General features: G+C 32.2%; 6 protein-coding genes across 6 annotated transcripts; 3 read left to right on the top strand and 3 right to left on the bottom strand.

The window, feature by feature from the left end:
* Positions 1 to 14: 14 nt before the first annotated feature.
* On the bottom strand, positions 15 to 442 carry TpMuguga_01g00588 (uncharacterized protein; the record flags this gene model as incomplete). Its single annotated transcript, XM_761016.1, has 4 exons — positions 15 to 70; positions 102 to 175; positions 210 to 313; positions 350 to 442. 4 exons carry the CDS (start codon positions 440 to 442, stop codon positions 15 to 17), a joined length of 327 nt encoding a protein of 108 aa, XP_766109.1.
* Positions 443 to 1,030: 588 nt separating this feature from the next.
* TpMuguga_01g00587 (putative integral membrane protein) lies at positions 1,031 to 3,144 on the top strand (the record flags this gene model as incomplete). The annotated part of the gene is made up of 4 exons (XM_061305027.1): positions 1,031 to 1,462; positions 1,493 to 1,622; positions 1,653 to 1,778; positions 1,853 to 3,144. 4 exons carry the CDS (start codon positions 1,031 to 1,033, stop codon positions 3,142 to 3,144), a joined length of 1,980 nt encoding a protein of 659 aa, XP_061161601.1.
* Positions 3,145 to 3,297: 153 nt separating this feature from the next.
* Camkk1 (Protein kinase domain protein) lies at positions 3,298 to 5,147 on the bottom strand. Its single transcript, XM_061305026.1, has one exon. The coding sequence runs from the start codon at positions 4,859 to 4,861 to the stop codon at positions 3,314 to 3,316; it is 1,548 nt and encodes a 515-aa protein (XP_061161600.1). The 5' UTR covers positions 4,862 to 5,147; the 3' UTR covers positions 3,298 to 3,313.
* A 377-nt stretch (positions 5,148 to 5,524) lies between these two features.
* TpMuguga_01g00585 (uncharacterized protein) lies at positions 5,525 to 6,320 on the top strand (the record flags this gene model as incomplete). The annotated part of the gene is made up of 5 exons (XM_761013.2): positions 5,611 to 5,828; positions 5,863 to 5,949; positions 5,979 to 6,049; positions 6,081 to 6,205; positions 6,264 to 6,287. The coding sequence occupies 5 exons, from the start codon at positions 5,611 to 5,613 to the stop codon at positions 6,285 to 6,287; spliced, it is 525 nt and encodes a 174-aa protein (XP_766106.1).
* A 30-nt stretch (positions 6,321 to 6,350) lies between these two features.
* NFYC3 (Histone-like transcription factor (CBF/NF-Y) and archaeal histone family protein) lies at positions 6,351 to 7,544 on the bottom strand (the record flags this gene model as incomplete). Its single annotated transcript, XM_761012.2, has 5 exons — positions 6,407 to 6,781; positions 6,865 to 6,975; positions 7,007 to 7,120; positions 7,152 to 7,234; positions 7,276 to 7,342. 5 exons carry the CDS (start codon positions 7,340 to 7,342, stop codon positions 6,407 to 6,409), a joined length of 750 nt encoding a protein of 249 aa, XP_766105.1.
* Positions 7,545 to 8,134: 590 nt separating this feature from the next.
* On the top strand, positions 8,135 to 15,126 carry Ascc3 (Sec63 Brl domain protein). The gene is made up of 14 exons (XM_061305025.1): positions 8,135 to 8,409; positions 8,441 to 9,039; positions 9,165 to 9,712; positions 9,804 to 9,962; positions 10,079 to 10,356; positions 10,440 to 12,590; positions 12,623 to 13,015; positions 13,266 to 13,390; positions 13,467 to 13,532; positions 13,571 to 13,844; positions 13,975 to 14,522; positions 14,553 to 14,718; positions 14,813 to 14,972; positions 15,002 to 15,126. The coding sequence occupies exons 1-14, from the start codon at positions 8,307 to 8,309 to the stop codon at positions 15,108 to 15,110; spliced, it is 5,679 nt and encodes a 1,892-aa protein (XP_061161975.1). The 5' UTR covers positions 8,135 to 8,306; the 3' UTR covers positions 15,111 to 15,126.
* Positions 15,127 to 15,239: the final 113 nt, after the last annotated feature.

Here is a 15,239-nt window from a genome sequence, read left to right as displayed (position 1 = left end):
GGAACTTAATAAGATTAATGTCTCATATTGTGAAGTTGCCTGCTGGGTAAAATATCCATTGAGCAGGTTCCTAATAAATCATTAAAAAATATTGATTGTACCTTCTTCCCTGTGTTTGTTAACCAAGTCTAGAAAGTCTTGAGTGCAAGATAGTTCTGTTCTATAATATTGGTACCTAATTATTGATGTTAAATTTTGAAAATAATTACTTGCAGCGTGGATCGTCTTCACCTAACTCACGACAACATCTACAGTACAAGGTATATCGTAGTTTACAATAGTTGAAATTATTCGCTTGAAGACACCGTGGATCCTATGTGTTAAAATTAACAAATATTGAAATAAATACCCCTGCATGTGGATTATCTAATGTGTAATCGTCGTATGATTCCCAAAATTGTAAATCCTTAGGAGAATTTACACTTTTATTCCTAGAAAACATTACTATGTGATTTGTGGAAAATTAAAAAATATGGGTATGGAAATGTTAACTCCTATTTAATTTAATAATCATTGATTTTTATCTATGGGGAACGTTGAATTCGTTTTAAATTAGATGCTTAAATTAAATTTTTAATTAATTCATCAAATGAAACTAAATTAAAATTTTTAATTCTTAACTACCTAGTAAACTTATATATTGTAACTTTTAATCATTAAAATTTACATATATCTAAAATACGTAACACATATTTTTATATGCTTTATCAACTTTTATTATAACTTTACACATTTCTGTTTTAAAAAATCATATGTGCTTCTTTAACTTTTATTTTACCACTCGTTATACATAAATTTGGTTAGGAATCCTAATAATAGTTATAATCATCATAAATTTCATTCTATAATTTATTTATTGTTATTTTAAATTTTTAGTTATTTTTTTATATTTTTTAAAATACAATATTTTACTCTTTTATTCATTCCGTTGAATAAATATACACTTCAAACTTTATATCACTTTGTGTGTTGTTTATTTGATGAAATTCTAATATTTTTACTCTTGTATTGTATATTATAATAATGTTCTATGTACTTGTATCATATTATTTTCCTTACAAATATTTTTTTTAACCTTTTTCTATCATTTTTCTTTCCAAACCTAATTCAAATTACACTCGCATATAAATTTACAAAAGACCATGGAACCTTTGTGACATTTGACACATCAAATAATAAAACCCATGGAAATTTCCTTATTGAAATGGTTTCTTCCAGGAAGGTTCAATCCTTCACTAATAGGTCCCGAAGAAGTAAATCAAAAATATCTCCTACAACTCCTAGGGGCAGTTTAACAAAAAAAACGTCCAAGAGGAGGGTTAAAGGTAAGGAAGAAGAACCTAAAACTCAGGAAAATGTTAAAAAAAATCAGTTACTGGAAAATTTTGGGGTTGATTTGGGTGATTTCGGGCAAGATTTGTATGAGTGGTTATGGCCAAAAAATGATTCTTCAGACGATAAGGTTTGTATTTCCTTCAACAAAACTCTTTAGGCCACTAAAATTCTTTCATCAATGAAAATGGATAATAGATTTTTGCAAAGTAGATTCGTATCAGAACCGGAAAAAAAGACTAATAGCCGATACAACAACTATATTCACGCATATTTACTCCACAACTACGGTACGTTTATCTTATAATTAAGGACTTTAGCTTCTGAGAGATTTGTTGACATTTATAAAAGGTTGGCATTTCACATGAGGATAAGTCCACGTATCTTATTCCGTGAAATTGGAGCTATAACTGGCAAGTTCGGAATAAATATCTTGGACCCCAATGGTATCCTACATTTATGCATTTACATATTATATACTACCGTTTATTCTTATATATATTGATAAATAATCCCATAGATGATGAAAAGGGAAAAGAAACAAAACCAGGAATACTATGTCTGAGGAGAATCAAATTTGAAGTTTATACCTTGATAGGAGCTAAACTATTAAGATATACGATGTTGTTTCTGCTTAGGTATATTAGACTTGGCATACCAAGTGAAATCAAGACTAGATATTTGACTGATTTGTTGAAACAAGACTACATGTCAATTGCATGTAGTATGCCTTGTAACCAAATTGAATTTGGAGATAACAAGAACGATCCTCTTAATCAGACCTACCCGATTCGAAATTCATTTGAGGCCATGGGATATCCGTATTCAGACCAATTATTCTATTCTGAGTCTGATTCAGAAGGATTGTGGTCACCTTCGAAGCTCGTGGATCCTGGGGTCTTCAGTCGTCTCTCCAAAAAGAACAGATCCAAATTAGTTTGCGTGGCAGCTTCTTTACATCCTGAGTACGCTTTGCAAATTGTCAAAAACGTTGCGTTTGCTGCTGGTTATAAGTCTGAGAGGGAATTATTGACCAATTTTTGTCTGAATCTTAGCTTCACATCTAGGGGGGCAAGGTCCTTTATTTCAAAACTCAAAGAAGAACGTTTATCTGATGAAAAGTTAAGACTTGCTGCCAAACTATACAAGCAGTCGCAGCTTCCTACTTCACTCAAATCTGCTATGGATACCCTAGTTCAAGTACCCTATATTTCAGGGTTAGTTAAAAGGCATCTCGAGTCGGGTCGTAAGACCATGTCTTTGAAAAGGGCTCGAATGATACTCAAGCGTGTTAGATCTGAAGTAGAACTTCTCCCTGAAGATATGGTTCTTTGGGACATTTTGAAGGATTTAATTTCTAGAAAGGTTCTAAATGCTCCGTCTCGTTTGTACAAACAAGTTGCCAAACAGATTTTACCTCTCAAAAATTACCTGAGCCCTACTTTGAAGCAAGAGATTGAGAATAGAGGTGTTGATCCAACAAAACTGTATAATGATACTAATGGATTACCTGAAGATTTGGAATCTATTCCGTGGGAAGAAAGGGTTGATTTGGCTAGAAAAATTAGGAAAAATGTAAAGAATATTTGGCTTGAGAATCGCCGACACTCCTTTGAAGAAACTGGAATTCTATTAGTTGATGCTCTTTCTGCTACCGCTGGCTACAAGGATATCAATAATGTTCTAACCATCGTATCAATGTTGTCAAAACCTCCCGCGACCAAGGTTGAAAAGTTCTCAAGACAACCTGGACCTGAATTTGAGCATTCTCCAAAACTAGAGTTTAAGGATTTTAAAAACAAAATCATGTAACATATTACTAAATACTAATTTTATTACATCAATGTGAATGTATACACAATATTATATATACTATATATATACTATGGTACTGTACCTAATACTATACTATATAATATACACTTTTGTATATACACATACATATACACCATAAATAGTCTAGTATGTTTAGGATAGTATATTAAGAATTTAACCATGGATGAGATAAAATATCTTTTAGTTTAATCCTTTTATCATGTTCTTTGTGTAACATATGACTTAACAGTAATTTGAGATCTTGAGATACTTCACGAAATGAGTGAAATACTAGTGTGGTTTCGAGAATATTTATTAACATTTCTATACCGTTGTTCCCAAAGTAGGGTAATTTGCCATATATCATACAGTAAAGGGTAACGCCTAGTGCAAAAACGTCCCTTTCAGAAGCAGGAATTGAGCCTTCAACATACCTGAGACTCTCAGGGCTGGTGAAAGATGTGGTTCCTTCAGAGTCGAAAATAACCAAATTTCCAGACTCCTCTTCAGCCAGACTAGCAACTCCAAAATCACTAACAATCACAATATTCTTCTCTTGATCACTATGAAGTGGAACTTTAGAGCTGTTTTCAATTTCGTTACAGATAAAGTTGCGATTAATCTTGTAATTTAAATTCGTGGGTTCCTCAATAAAGTAATTTAACAGGTTTCTTGAGTGGAGTTGTGATTTTTTAGAAAGCTCTGAGGCAAATAGCCATGAATTTTTTCCAACATTGAATTCACCCTTCCTATTTTTCAAATAATTTAAATCAACCAGAGTGTCACAATCATCCCACATCATGTAAAAAAAGTCAAACTGATCTGAATAACTATAAGGGAACCCGTGTGAAACTATATCTCTAGGGATAACATCAGCAATTTCATCGATTCTGTAGGTGAGAATCTCGCTGCAGTTCAATCCTCCTAGTTGTTCAAACATTTCATCAATGTTAAACTTTGAGGGGTCACAAGCTACTAATTCATCAGTAAAAGTAGAAGTGGAATAATTTTCTTCAGGAGATCCAATTGGTTCAAACATTGTCGAGTCAACATCTGGCAATAGTAAATTATCAGGTTTGATATCCTTGTGGATTACCCCGTTTTCATGGAAATACTGAATAGTATGGACTAGTTGTCTCATAATCAACTTAGCGAACTCCTCTTTATAAAGGTATTTGTTTCCTGAATTATCTGAATATGGTACACGATAAGTATTTGAAAAGTAATCATAGTACATTAGCTGGTAGTGGTGATATGACATGATGAAAAAAATCATATCACCCTCTAAATCAACTATGATTTCTTTAACTTTAGATACACCTGAGCATGACTGTAGTGAGGAGTGGTATATAATTTCATCTATAACCTTGTCAAGCATTGTTATAACTTCAGTGTCATCTCTGAAAAACCTGACTGATCTTTCCTTTCTGCAGGCTGTGATATAGTATATTTTAATGCAAAAAAACTGATTTTCGATGATATCAAAACACCTCCACAATGTGGAGTTGGAAGTTTCCGCTATCCTTTTTTGGATAAAATATTGGTTTAAGGCCCTTCCTTCAAAACAACTCTCAACTTTTGACGGGCTTGTATCCAAGCCATTTTCACAATTGGATAAACATAGTAGTATTGGTCGCCAGTATGTACAGTTCTCATTCACTTTTATATTACTTTGCGATAATCTTTGAATCAAAAGGGCTGAGAACCTAGACATTTTAAGGAAAAGATGCCCAAAAGGAAAGATAATCAGTATATTTGAGGCACATTTAAATTCAAGACTAAAATCCTCAAAAAATAGTTTAATTGTAAATAAAATTACAAATAATTGGTTTTTCTCAATAAAAACAATAATTTATGGATTGAGAATCCAAAAGTAAATCAAAGAATTTGTAAATATTTTGAAAAAAAGTTACACATTTCCAAAATGTATAAACTTCCTGGAAGGTGCTGTAGAATACGTGTTAATAGAGAGAAAATTAGATTAAATAAGTAAAAAAAAGTGTTTTTCTTGAAAAATGTGCCAAATTGACAAACACATGTTAAAATTAAATCAGGATCAAACCATATTATAAATATCTATGAATGAAATGATAAAGAAAGTGAATATAACTTAAAATATAAATATATTGTATATAATAAATAAAAATAAAGTTCATAAATGAAATTATAACATTAAATAGTGTTTTCAAATGAGATTTTGTAATTTTTTATTGAATATTGAAAGGGGATAACTATCCAGAAGTAAGGTATATTTACATTATTATATTTCTTGTTTAATCAAAAAGTATTGAGGATTCCTAGTTTAAAATCAATGAAAGGTGTAAATGTGATAAAATGTTACACCACATATTGTTTACACTGTTTTTCTAGAAATCATTAGATATCTTTTCCCTGTTTTACAAGACCTTTTGGTAATCAATTCACATGTTATTTTTAAATTGGAAATTTTAATTGTAGGTGCCCATGGTTTTTTTCAGGGATGTACATCACTTACGACAAGTTTGTAAAAATTTGACCAATAGTTTCACCGATAAAAGGCTCCAAGATTTCTTTTTCCACCGCTCTTATCGCCTTTGGTTCAATGATCCCACTCAATATGTATACTACTTCTTGAGTTACGCAACCATTGGTGTTACACTCGTTGTTTGCTTCCACCACCTCATGGGAAACCCAGACGTTACGTTTGTTAATTATTCTTTAATTATCTTAATTTAGTGGGAGGATTAGGCATCTTCGTTATCAAATGCCTGATAGACACATGCTTCATTCTCATTCTATTCCATTTTTCAATCATACCTTGAGGTATGTAATATTTGTTATAGTTATTTTAGGAATTTCTCTCAAAAATTTACTGCTTCTCTAGTTGATAATGAACACGATTTTACGCAAGATAATGAATATGGTAATTTTTTATTGAGTTAAAAGAACCTTAGCATTTCGTCAAAAACGACAAAAACACTATGGAAGGTTCCCTTTCATATTCAGCCTTCCTAGATACTTCGTTGACGCCCCTGGATACGAAAATACATTACACAAAAACGTTGAAAAACGCTATCAAGTATTATTCCACTCAGATTTATACTATCACCCTATTGTATCGTTTCATGTTAATTTAGGAAATGGGTTACTACTCTACTTAAATTTAATACTTTAAACCTTAATATTCATTAACTGTATTCTATATAAAATGTAGTGTTTTGGTTAAACATTTATGATTTAGTAATTTCTGTTAGTTTCAATTGTAAGTGTGATTAAAGTGTCACTGAGTGTTCATCTTAGGTTCGTTAAATGAATTTGGGTATAATTTCTGGCCAGAAATGAAGTTTGGACTGGATCCGTACTGTGGAATTGAGGAGTAACTTAGGTCTTGAATGTCGAAATTGAAATTTTGATCAAAAAAATTGTTAGAAGTATTACCATTTGAATACCCTTCGTTCAGTTTATTGTTCTGAATCAAGCTGTATCCTTGCCGGATATCAGGATAAGGATGTGTAATCTTGCTCCTTAGTTGAGAGTAACCATCTTTGGGGTAAGGCCCCTTAAACCCACAAGGCTTTAAAACAAGACTTGAATTAAGTAAATTGTGAGAATTATTTAAAAAATTTTGATTTTGACGGGAATTTAAATAATTATTCTAAACTAATATTAAACAGTTAAAATGCTGAGTGAGTAGAGGAATTTCTATTTATAAAAAATGAATAGGAATGTTTAAAATACTGATAGGTCATTTTGAGTTTCCATCATGGGTTTGAGATCTTCCGGTGTTAGTAAGTCATATAGAAAATTGTAAATGGTACTGCTAAAAATCGCAGTTTTTATATCTTGTCGCTAGAGTTTAATAAAGAAAAGGTAAACTAACCTGTAGTGTACACCTTTTAGTCAATTGAGTGCAGTTCCAAGATTGCAAAGTCAGGTCCCTTATTAACATTTCACAGGCCTTGGCTAGTATCACGGGAGCATCAGAAGATATCATCTGATGTCAGAGATTAGAATTTTGAACTTACACCCTGGTGTTCAGTTTCCTTCATTATCTTTTTCACCCTAGCCACGGGGAGATGACTCCCCTTAACAGAATCAGAATCGTCACCTAAGAACATTTTAAAATTTGAGCAGTTGATTAAAACATACTCAAATTTGAGAGTTTAACCTCAACAGCATCAGCGTTAGGGATTTTTGACATGTCATCACCTTCCATGATATGTATTTTAACTATATCAAGAAATTTTAAAAAAATCTAAGAATAATAAAAAAGAATACTGAAATTAGATTCACTAGTGTTTGGAAGCAGAATAACATGGAAATTTTATGAAATTTAAAAACAAAAAAGATCCATAATTAGAATCAAACTCTGTCATTTTAAGAATCTTTAATTCATTATTTAAGTATAATTATTTATGATTCGCACAACAAAAACAGTTTACTCTGACTGAGGGAAGGAGAAACTTTTTAAAACTAATTTAAAATTGCCCTAAACCATGATTGAATTCAATAAATATAAAATATCTATAATTAAAGTGCATTTTCTTGATTTATAGATTTGAGATTCTTATCATCATTTTTTGTTTTACTCATTTAACTCAATAAAATGGTCAATATTTGAATTTCTATTTAAAAAATAATTAATGTGTGAGATTAAACTAAATAAACATATTAATTCCTCCCATTTTTCCACTTTTAAAACTGATATTCGTGTGTAGCTTCCTTTAGGAAAAAAATTATTAAATTATTCAAATTCTTGAGTAAAATTACTAAATTTAGAATAATAAAATTTATTTTATCAGTTTATGTTATATTTATATTATCGGTTGAGTATAATCCGTCAAGGTCGGAACCAGGATTCCATACCTGAGTTGTTCACACATTTACTTGAAAACCTTCTATTTCTATTCAGTTTTTAATTAATATATATTAAGAAAGTTGATTTCCTATTAAAATTTTAATATCATTTTTGTAGCTTTATTTTTAATCTGTGAAAAATCGTACATATTTATTATTTGTTTTTATTAAATTAAATTAATAAATAAGAAAAATATAAATACACGTTATATTAATTTTCGTAATACTGTTAATTTTATGTATAATATGCATATTAGTTCATCTCTCGAAATTGCTAAAGATTGGAATCTTTACTATTTATGTGTAAAATTAACCTAAACTAAATGGTAAATGTAACTGATTACATAACAAGTCCCTACGAATTGAGGATTCCATGGGACAGCTTTCTCCTGAAGTACCAGCTCCGCTATAATTTTTTCTTTAAAGGTTATTTAAAGGATAAATAACCTTGTTTTAGGAAAATCTGAAGAAAATAAAGATAATGAACTGGCAGAGGAAGATGAACTGAAGTATATTGAAACTGAGGATGCTGGCACTTTTACCTGGTGCCTCAGAAACTGTAAGAGGATTTGTGAGACTTCAGAGAACCTCTCATCAGTTTCGCTCATGAATCAGATTCTAACCTTATTAAAAGAAGACAATTCTGAAATTATTGCTTCAGTTTTGTGTGACACTTTGGGCTTCAATAATCTTAACTTTATCTCAAAGCTTATAACATTTCGGCAGAATTTAACCAGGCAGTGGCAATCAATGTTGGATAAACTATGTACAAAAATCCGTTATAACAAGTTAGATGACGCCAACTATGAAAGACTTAACAGGGCAGTTATCCAGAAAACTGGAAAAGATCTTAGAAGTCAAAAGAAAAGGCTTGAAATTCTACTTTCCCAAATACCACCTCAGGACTTGTTTTGCCTAATTGGCCTTGATTTCAAGTCAGAAAAGAAACTTAATGCCATAACTTTTCCTAAACAACTAAGTCTAAACTTAATTAAAGAAGATAATGAAATTTATGAAAAACTCATCATACCACCATCTGAAAACCGAATTGTTCCTGTATTTTTTATCCACTTCAAACTTACACATACTATTAACTATACACCCACACTATACTTCTATACTATGTACTATATATACCGTTATATGATATACTATTAGTATATTAACTGTGCTATTTTTAGAGCGAAGATGAGTTGATACCTATTTCAACGTTACCTGAATGGGCCCAAAAGGCATTTGTTGGTATTGAAAAGTTAAACTTAATTCAGTCTAAAGTATTTAATTCGGCCTTCAATACACAACAAAATCTTCTGATATCCGCACCAACAGGTTGTGGAAAGACAAATGTGGGACTTTTGTGCCTGTTACAAAACTATCGTGAGTATTTTGAACAGGGGAAGAAATGTGGAAAGGTTATATACATTTCACCAATGAAAGCTTTAGCCTCAGAAATTGTTGAAAAGTACTCTAAAGCTCTTACAGGCTCAGGCCTTGTGGTAAGAGAAGTTACAGGTGATTTTCAGGTTCCAAAGAGTGAATTGGAGGAGATTGATATTCTGGTCACAACACCTGAAAAGTGTGATGTAGTCACAAGAAACTCATTTTCAACAGCAACTCAGTCTGACGACTCATTTCTCACAAGAGTCAACCTCATTATTTTCGATGAAATTCATCTTTTAAATGATGAACGAGGACCTGTGATTGAGTCCATTGCAGCCAGATTTTTCAGGTAATTACTATAAATTTTACACATCTAATACTACTTATAGTTAAGTATATATAGTATGACAAGAGTAATAGTGTATATGAATTGTGTGTAGACTAATTGAGTGGACACAAGTGACTAGAAGAGTTGTTGGAATGTCAGCCACACTCCCAAATTATGAAGATATCGCAGCTTTCTTGAGAGTCCCTCCGGAACATACTTACTACTTTGGCAGAGAATACAGGCATGTGCCACTTCAACAAATTTTCTACGGGTATTTTTATACTTTACCTATTATACTACTAATATACCTTGGTATATATTATGTATATGTATAGTAGTATGAGTACTATATTGTATATTACACACTTTGTTATAAAACAATTATAGAATTAAAAATGATGACATTTATAAGAATAATATGTTAACGATATGTTTTGATCACATTGTGGAGACTCTGGAGAGTGGTAAACAGTGTATGGTGTTTGTTCACTCGAGGAATGAGACGTTTACAACGGCATCTAGAATTGTGGAAATGATTAATAGAAGTGAAAAGTCTGACCTTTTCCAGCCAGACTTGGCACAAGTTAAGAGATTTTCATCTCAATTAATGAGACGTAATAACCTTAAATTATTGTCCGATTACTCAATATCAATACACCACGCAGGTGACCTAACTTACCTAGTTATACCAACACATCTATATAGTTAATTCTAGTATCATAACATTGTGGAATAACAATTGTTATAGGATTGAGTAAATCTGATAGAGATTTAGTGGAAGAAATGTTTAAAAGTGGATTAGTAAAGGTTTTAGTGTGCACGTCGACACTTGCCTGGGGAGTTAACTTGCCAGCACACTCAGTGATAATCAAGGGCACATTTATTGGAGGAGTTGGAGTTGATAGAAATATTAACAATTTGGAGCTGAATCAGATAATGGGAAGGGCGGGAAGACCTCAATTTGACGTTGAAGGGAAGGGCATTTTATTAACTGACCATAAAAATTTGTACAGTTACGTTAGAATGCAGACTGAAAGAGTACCCATAGAATCCCAGTTACACGTGCATTTGGAGAATTTCCTAAACGCAGAGATTGCAATAGGCTCAATAAACAATGACACTGATGCTCTTTTATGGCTACAGTATACATATTTGTTTGTTAGGATGGTTAAAAATCCCTTGTTCTACGGGATTAATGGTGACGATGAAGACACACTACTCAAGTACAGACATGAGATAATAAAAAATGCCGCTAAAAATTTAAATAAGTCTAAGCTGATTAGATATTCGTCAAAAACAGGCGATTTTTCTTCAACTGATTTGGGTCGAATAGCAGCCAGATATTACGTAGACTATGAAACCACACATAACTTCGCATCATCAATAAATCCTCTTTTGTATTACCAGGACGGAATAATGATGGATAGATATGCTAACAGTAGAGCTGACCTGATTAACCACGAATTTATACTTGATAAGCTCAGTGAATGTAGGGAATTTGAGTCGATATTATATAGAAATGAGGAGTACGACGAATTGTTAGACTTGATGAATTCACCTTTAGTTATATATAAGCCAAAAGGTGGAATAAACCATATTAAGAACAAGGTTAGTGTTTTAATCCAGGCCTATATTGCGAAGTTATTTATCAAAACCTCAAGCCTAGTTACTGACTTGAACTTTATTGTTCAAAATATTCCAAGACTGGCTAGGGCCTATTTTGAAATTTCAATGTGTGAAACTGTTTGTGGTCCCCCAGTTGAGCATATTCATGACTGGGTTTTAATACTTGAGAGGCAGATTTTTAACAGTAATGTCCTCTCAAATTTCACTTCTCCCATGAACAACCTCACACCCTCAAAAGACCTTGGGCTACTTTCAACCAACTTGGTCGATAGATTCAATAGGTTTAAACTTGAGGATATTATAAACTTCAGTTACCAAGAGGTTTTAGACATTGTGAGGTCAAAACAAGATGCCTCAACTATTTCCAAGTACATCAAGTACATTCCATACCCTGAGGTTAAACTCTATAATCAGCCAATTACTGACAAGATCACCAAGTTGACTGTCTCTGTTGAGATTAAAAATGACTGGAGTAGGAGATGGAATGGTTCTAATGAATCTTTTTATGTTTGGGTTTGCACCAGTTCCCGCCTACTTTCACAGTCTCAGGTCAGTTTTACCTCCAAAGGTGTTCAGTTTGTAGAGTTTTTTGTTCCTATCCATAACAGAAATGAGCCGTTTTGTGTTAAAATATTCTCAAGTAATTGGCTTGGATTGAGTTTTGAAATTTCAACAAAGCTTCAAGCTCCAGGTGAAGGGTTTAACTCAGCCGACAAATATACTCCACTCCTGAAACTTAATCCGTTACCTACAAGTGTGTTGAAACAGTATAATGTGTACAATTTTCCCTATTTTAATCCTCTTCAAACTCAGGTTTTTCATAAAGCGTTCATGACAGATGAGAGCCTTGTGGTTGCCGCACCCACTGGATCTGGGAAAACTCTTGTTGCTGAACTAGGTTTATTCAGACTATTTGACAAGTTTCCTGGCAAAATAGCTGTTTACATTGCTCCTCTCAAAGCTCTTGCACATGAAAGATTTAAGGATTGGTGTAAGAAATTGCATTTTAAAAATATACTTCAACTTACTGGGGATACATCTTCTAACAATTTGGATGGTCAAGTGCATAGTGAGAGAGATGAGTTGGAGAAATATGATATTGTAATAACAACTCCTGAAAAGTGGGATGGTATTTCTAGACATTGGAGGAGGAGAAAACTTGTTACTAAAGTTGGCCTGGTCATTATTGATGAGCTACACTTGTTAGGTGAATCCAGAGGCGCTATTATAGAATCTATCATATCAAGACAATACACCATTAATCATTCTACAGGTTAATTTTAACACAACTTATACTATTTTTAGGAGTTGAACTCAGGTATATTTGTCTGAGTACTTCATTGTCAAATTTGAATGAAATTGCCGAGTGGATGAATATACCAAATGTCTATAACTTTTCACCTGCCGTTAGGCCTGTTAAATGTAATTTATTTATCGATGGGTTTTCCATAAAGGCATACTGCCCTAGGATGAATTCGATGAATAAACCTTGTTTTGATACCATAATAAGACATGATCACAGTTCGAATGTTCTTATATTTGTTTCATCCAGGAGACAAACCAGGATGACTGCACAAGACCTCGTCGGATTATTACAATTTTATAACATTTCCTTCTCAAATACTAATGATACCTACTTCTTCGATGATGAATGGTTAAATACTTTTGTTCCCAATGGCATAGGAATACATCATGCAGGTATTGATAATTATACTAGTTCTTTTAGTAATCATACTATTTACACTAGTTATGTATATTAACAATATATTAATTATGTTGTAACTAGTTTATACATTTTAAACATAATGGATATTTCTGTTATTACGGGATTACAGTGATATACCCAACCAGATATTTTTATTGTCACGAGTAAACACTTTTCCCCACTATTATAATTACTCCTTATAATCTTAAATACCATAGTACATATACTTTATTATATGTTTAGGGTTGAGTACTAAGGATAGAGAACTAGTCCAGGACTTGTTTTTAAATGGTAAACTTAAAGTGTTAATTGCAACATCGACACTTGCTTGGGGAGTTAACCTACCTGCAAAAATAGTCATCATCAAAGTATTAATTACTTACTCCCGTATATATTTTGTTATCAACAACCTTGTCTGGGTCTATAATTATAATGTATGAGTAGGGAACTGAGTTTTATGATGGTAGAGTTAAAAGGTATATTGACTATTCTGCAACTGACATAATACAGGTAAGATTTTATTATTAGGTTGATCTAATCAATTTTAGATGGTTGGAAGGGCTGGAAGGAATATTTATGATGGCGAGGCTTACGCTTATGTGTTCACTGAGACGAGAAAAGTTGGTTTTTACAAGGCCTTTATGTTCACTCCTTTCCCAACAGAGTCGTTTTTCTTGGAGAAAATTAATGATTGCCTAAATTCCGAAATTGCCACTGGCTCTGTTACAACTAAAAAAGGCGCTCTTGATTATCTCTCCCGTACTTTTCTCTACAAAAGGCTGAAATCAAATCCCAAATATTACACACAGTCACCTAACCCATGTGCTTTTTTACACCAATTACTTTACTATCATTAGATATATTACCATACTACTTTACTCTTAACTATATAACTATTCTCTTAGCCATATACCCACTATACCACTAAAAAGTATTAATATGATATATTTAGTATATGAGGATAAAGGAGATGTAATAAATGATGGGAATAATTCATTGAATTTTGTAAAGTTGAGTGGTGTGGATGGGACTAAGTTGGAGGACATTTGTGAGGCGATAGTTAACAACGCGATTTCAAGTTTGGTTAAATTGGGGTGCGTCTCACTCGAATACCCTGAGGATGAACTTAAAATAATCGAACATGGACTTTTGGTCCCAACACTAAACGGGATTTTTGCCTCTCAGTACTACGTAAACTGTAAAACTGTCCATGAGTTTTCTAGTATTGACTTTTCGGAGAATCTTGGCTTCTATGAAATCGCCAGAATACTATCAAACGCAACTGAGTTTAACTTAGTGCCTCTGAGACACAATGAAGATGTTTATAATGTTCAACTTTCTAACCTTTGTCCAAGTAAAATAACTGAATCTGAGGCTTCAGACCCTAATGCAAAGACGTTTTTACTCTTCCAAGCGAGACTATTTAACTTAAAACTGCCAGTATTTGATTATAACAATGATACCAAATCGATTCTTGATCAGTTACCCAGAATAATTCAGGTTTCTTCAATACAGCTAATTATATTTCAGTGTTTACTGGACATTTTCATCATTAATCGGAATTTTAAAAATGTGGAATATTTACTATTACTGTACAAATGTCTTCACTTGGGTCTAAACCCCTTAAATCTACAACTGGTATTTGAAGTCAACTACGAAATTAGTGTAAAAGTCAACGGTATTTCCAAACCTAAAGGTTAATACATTTTATTTATCCTCAATTTTTATCAATAAAATTATTATTATTGGTAGAATTATCTTTATTGGTAGAATTGCATAATTTGTTATAGGAGGAAAGTATACAGTCTCAAGTGATGTTGTCAATTTGACTGTTATGCTGGATGAAATGAATCAAACTAATGAGTTTCACTATTTATTTCTGGTAAATCACTCAACCAATGTCATTTATGGTTATAAAAAGGTCTATAAACAGTCTCTTCACACATTCAAGTATCTTTTAATATCTTTCATATTTTCAGGTTACGTATCGACAAGGCCGGTAATCTGACTTTACTTTTAATATTATCATGCCCAACTCTCTTGTCATATGATCAACAAATCATTTTAAACATTAACAAATCAACCTAACATACTATTATACACATTTTTTATAATATGTATATACACTAGTATAATATATAATATACTATGTATACTATATACTATATACTATATAATATGTATATGTATATAGTATGAGTATAAATTAGAACAAAT

Source organism: Theileria parva, chromosome 1, assembly GCF_000165365.1.
Source record: "Theileria parva strain Muguga chromosome 1, complete sequence, whole genome shotgun sequence".
NCBI classification, from domain to species: Eukaryota; Apicomplexa; class Aconoidasida; order Piroplasmida; family Theileriidae; genus Theileria; species Theileria parva.
Note: the sequence above shows the minus strand (reverse complement) of the source record. Positions and strands in the feature narration are given on the sequence as shown.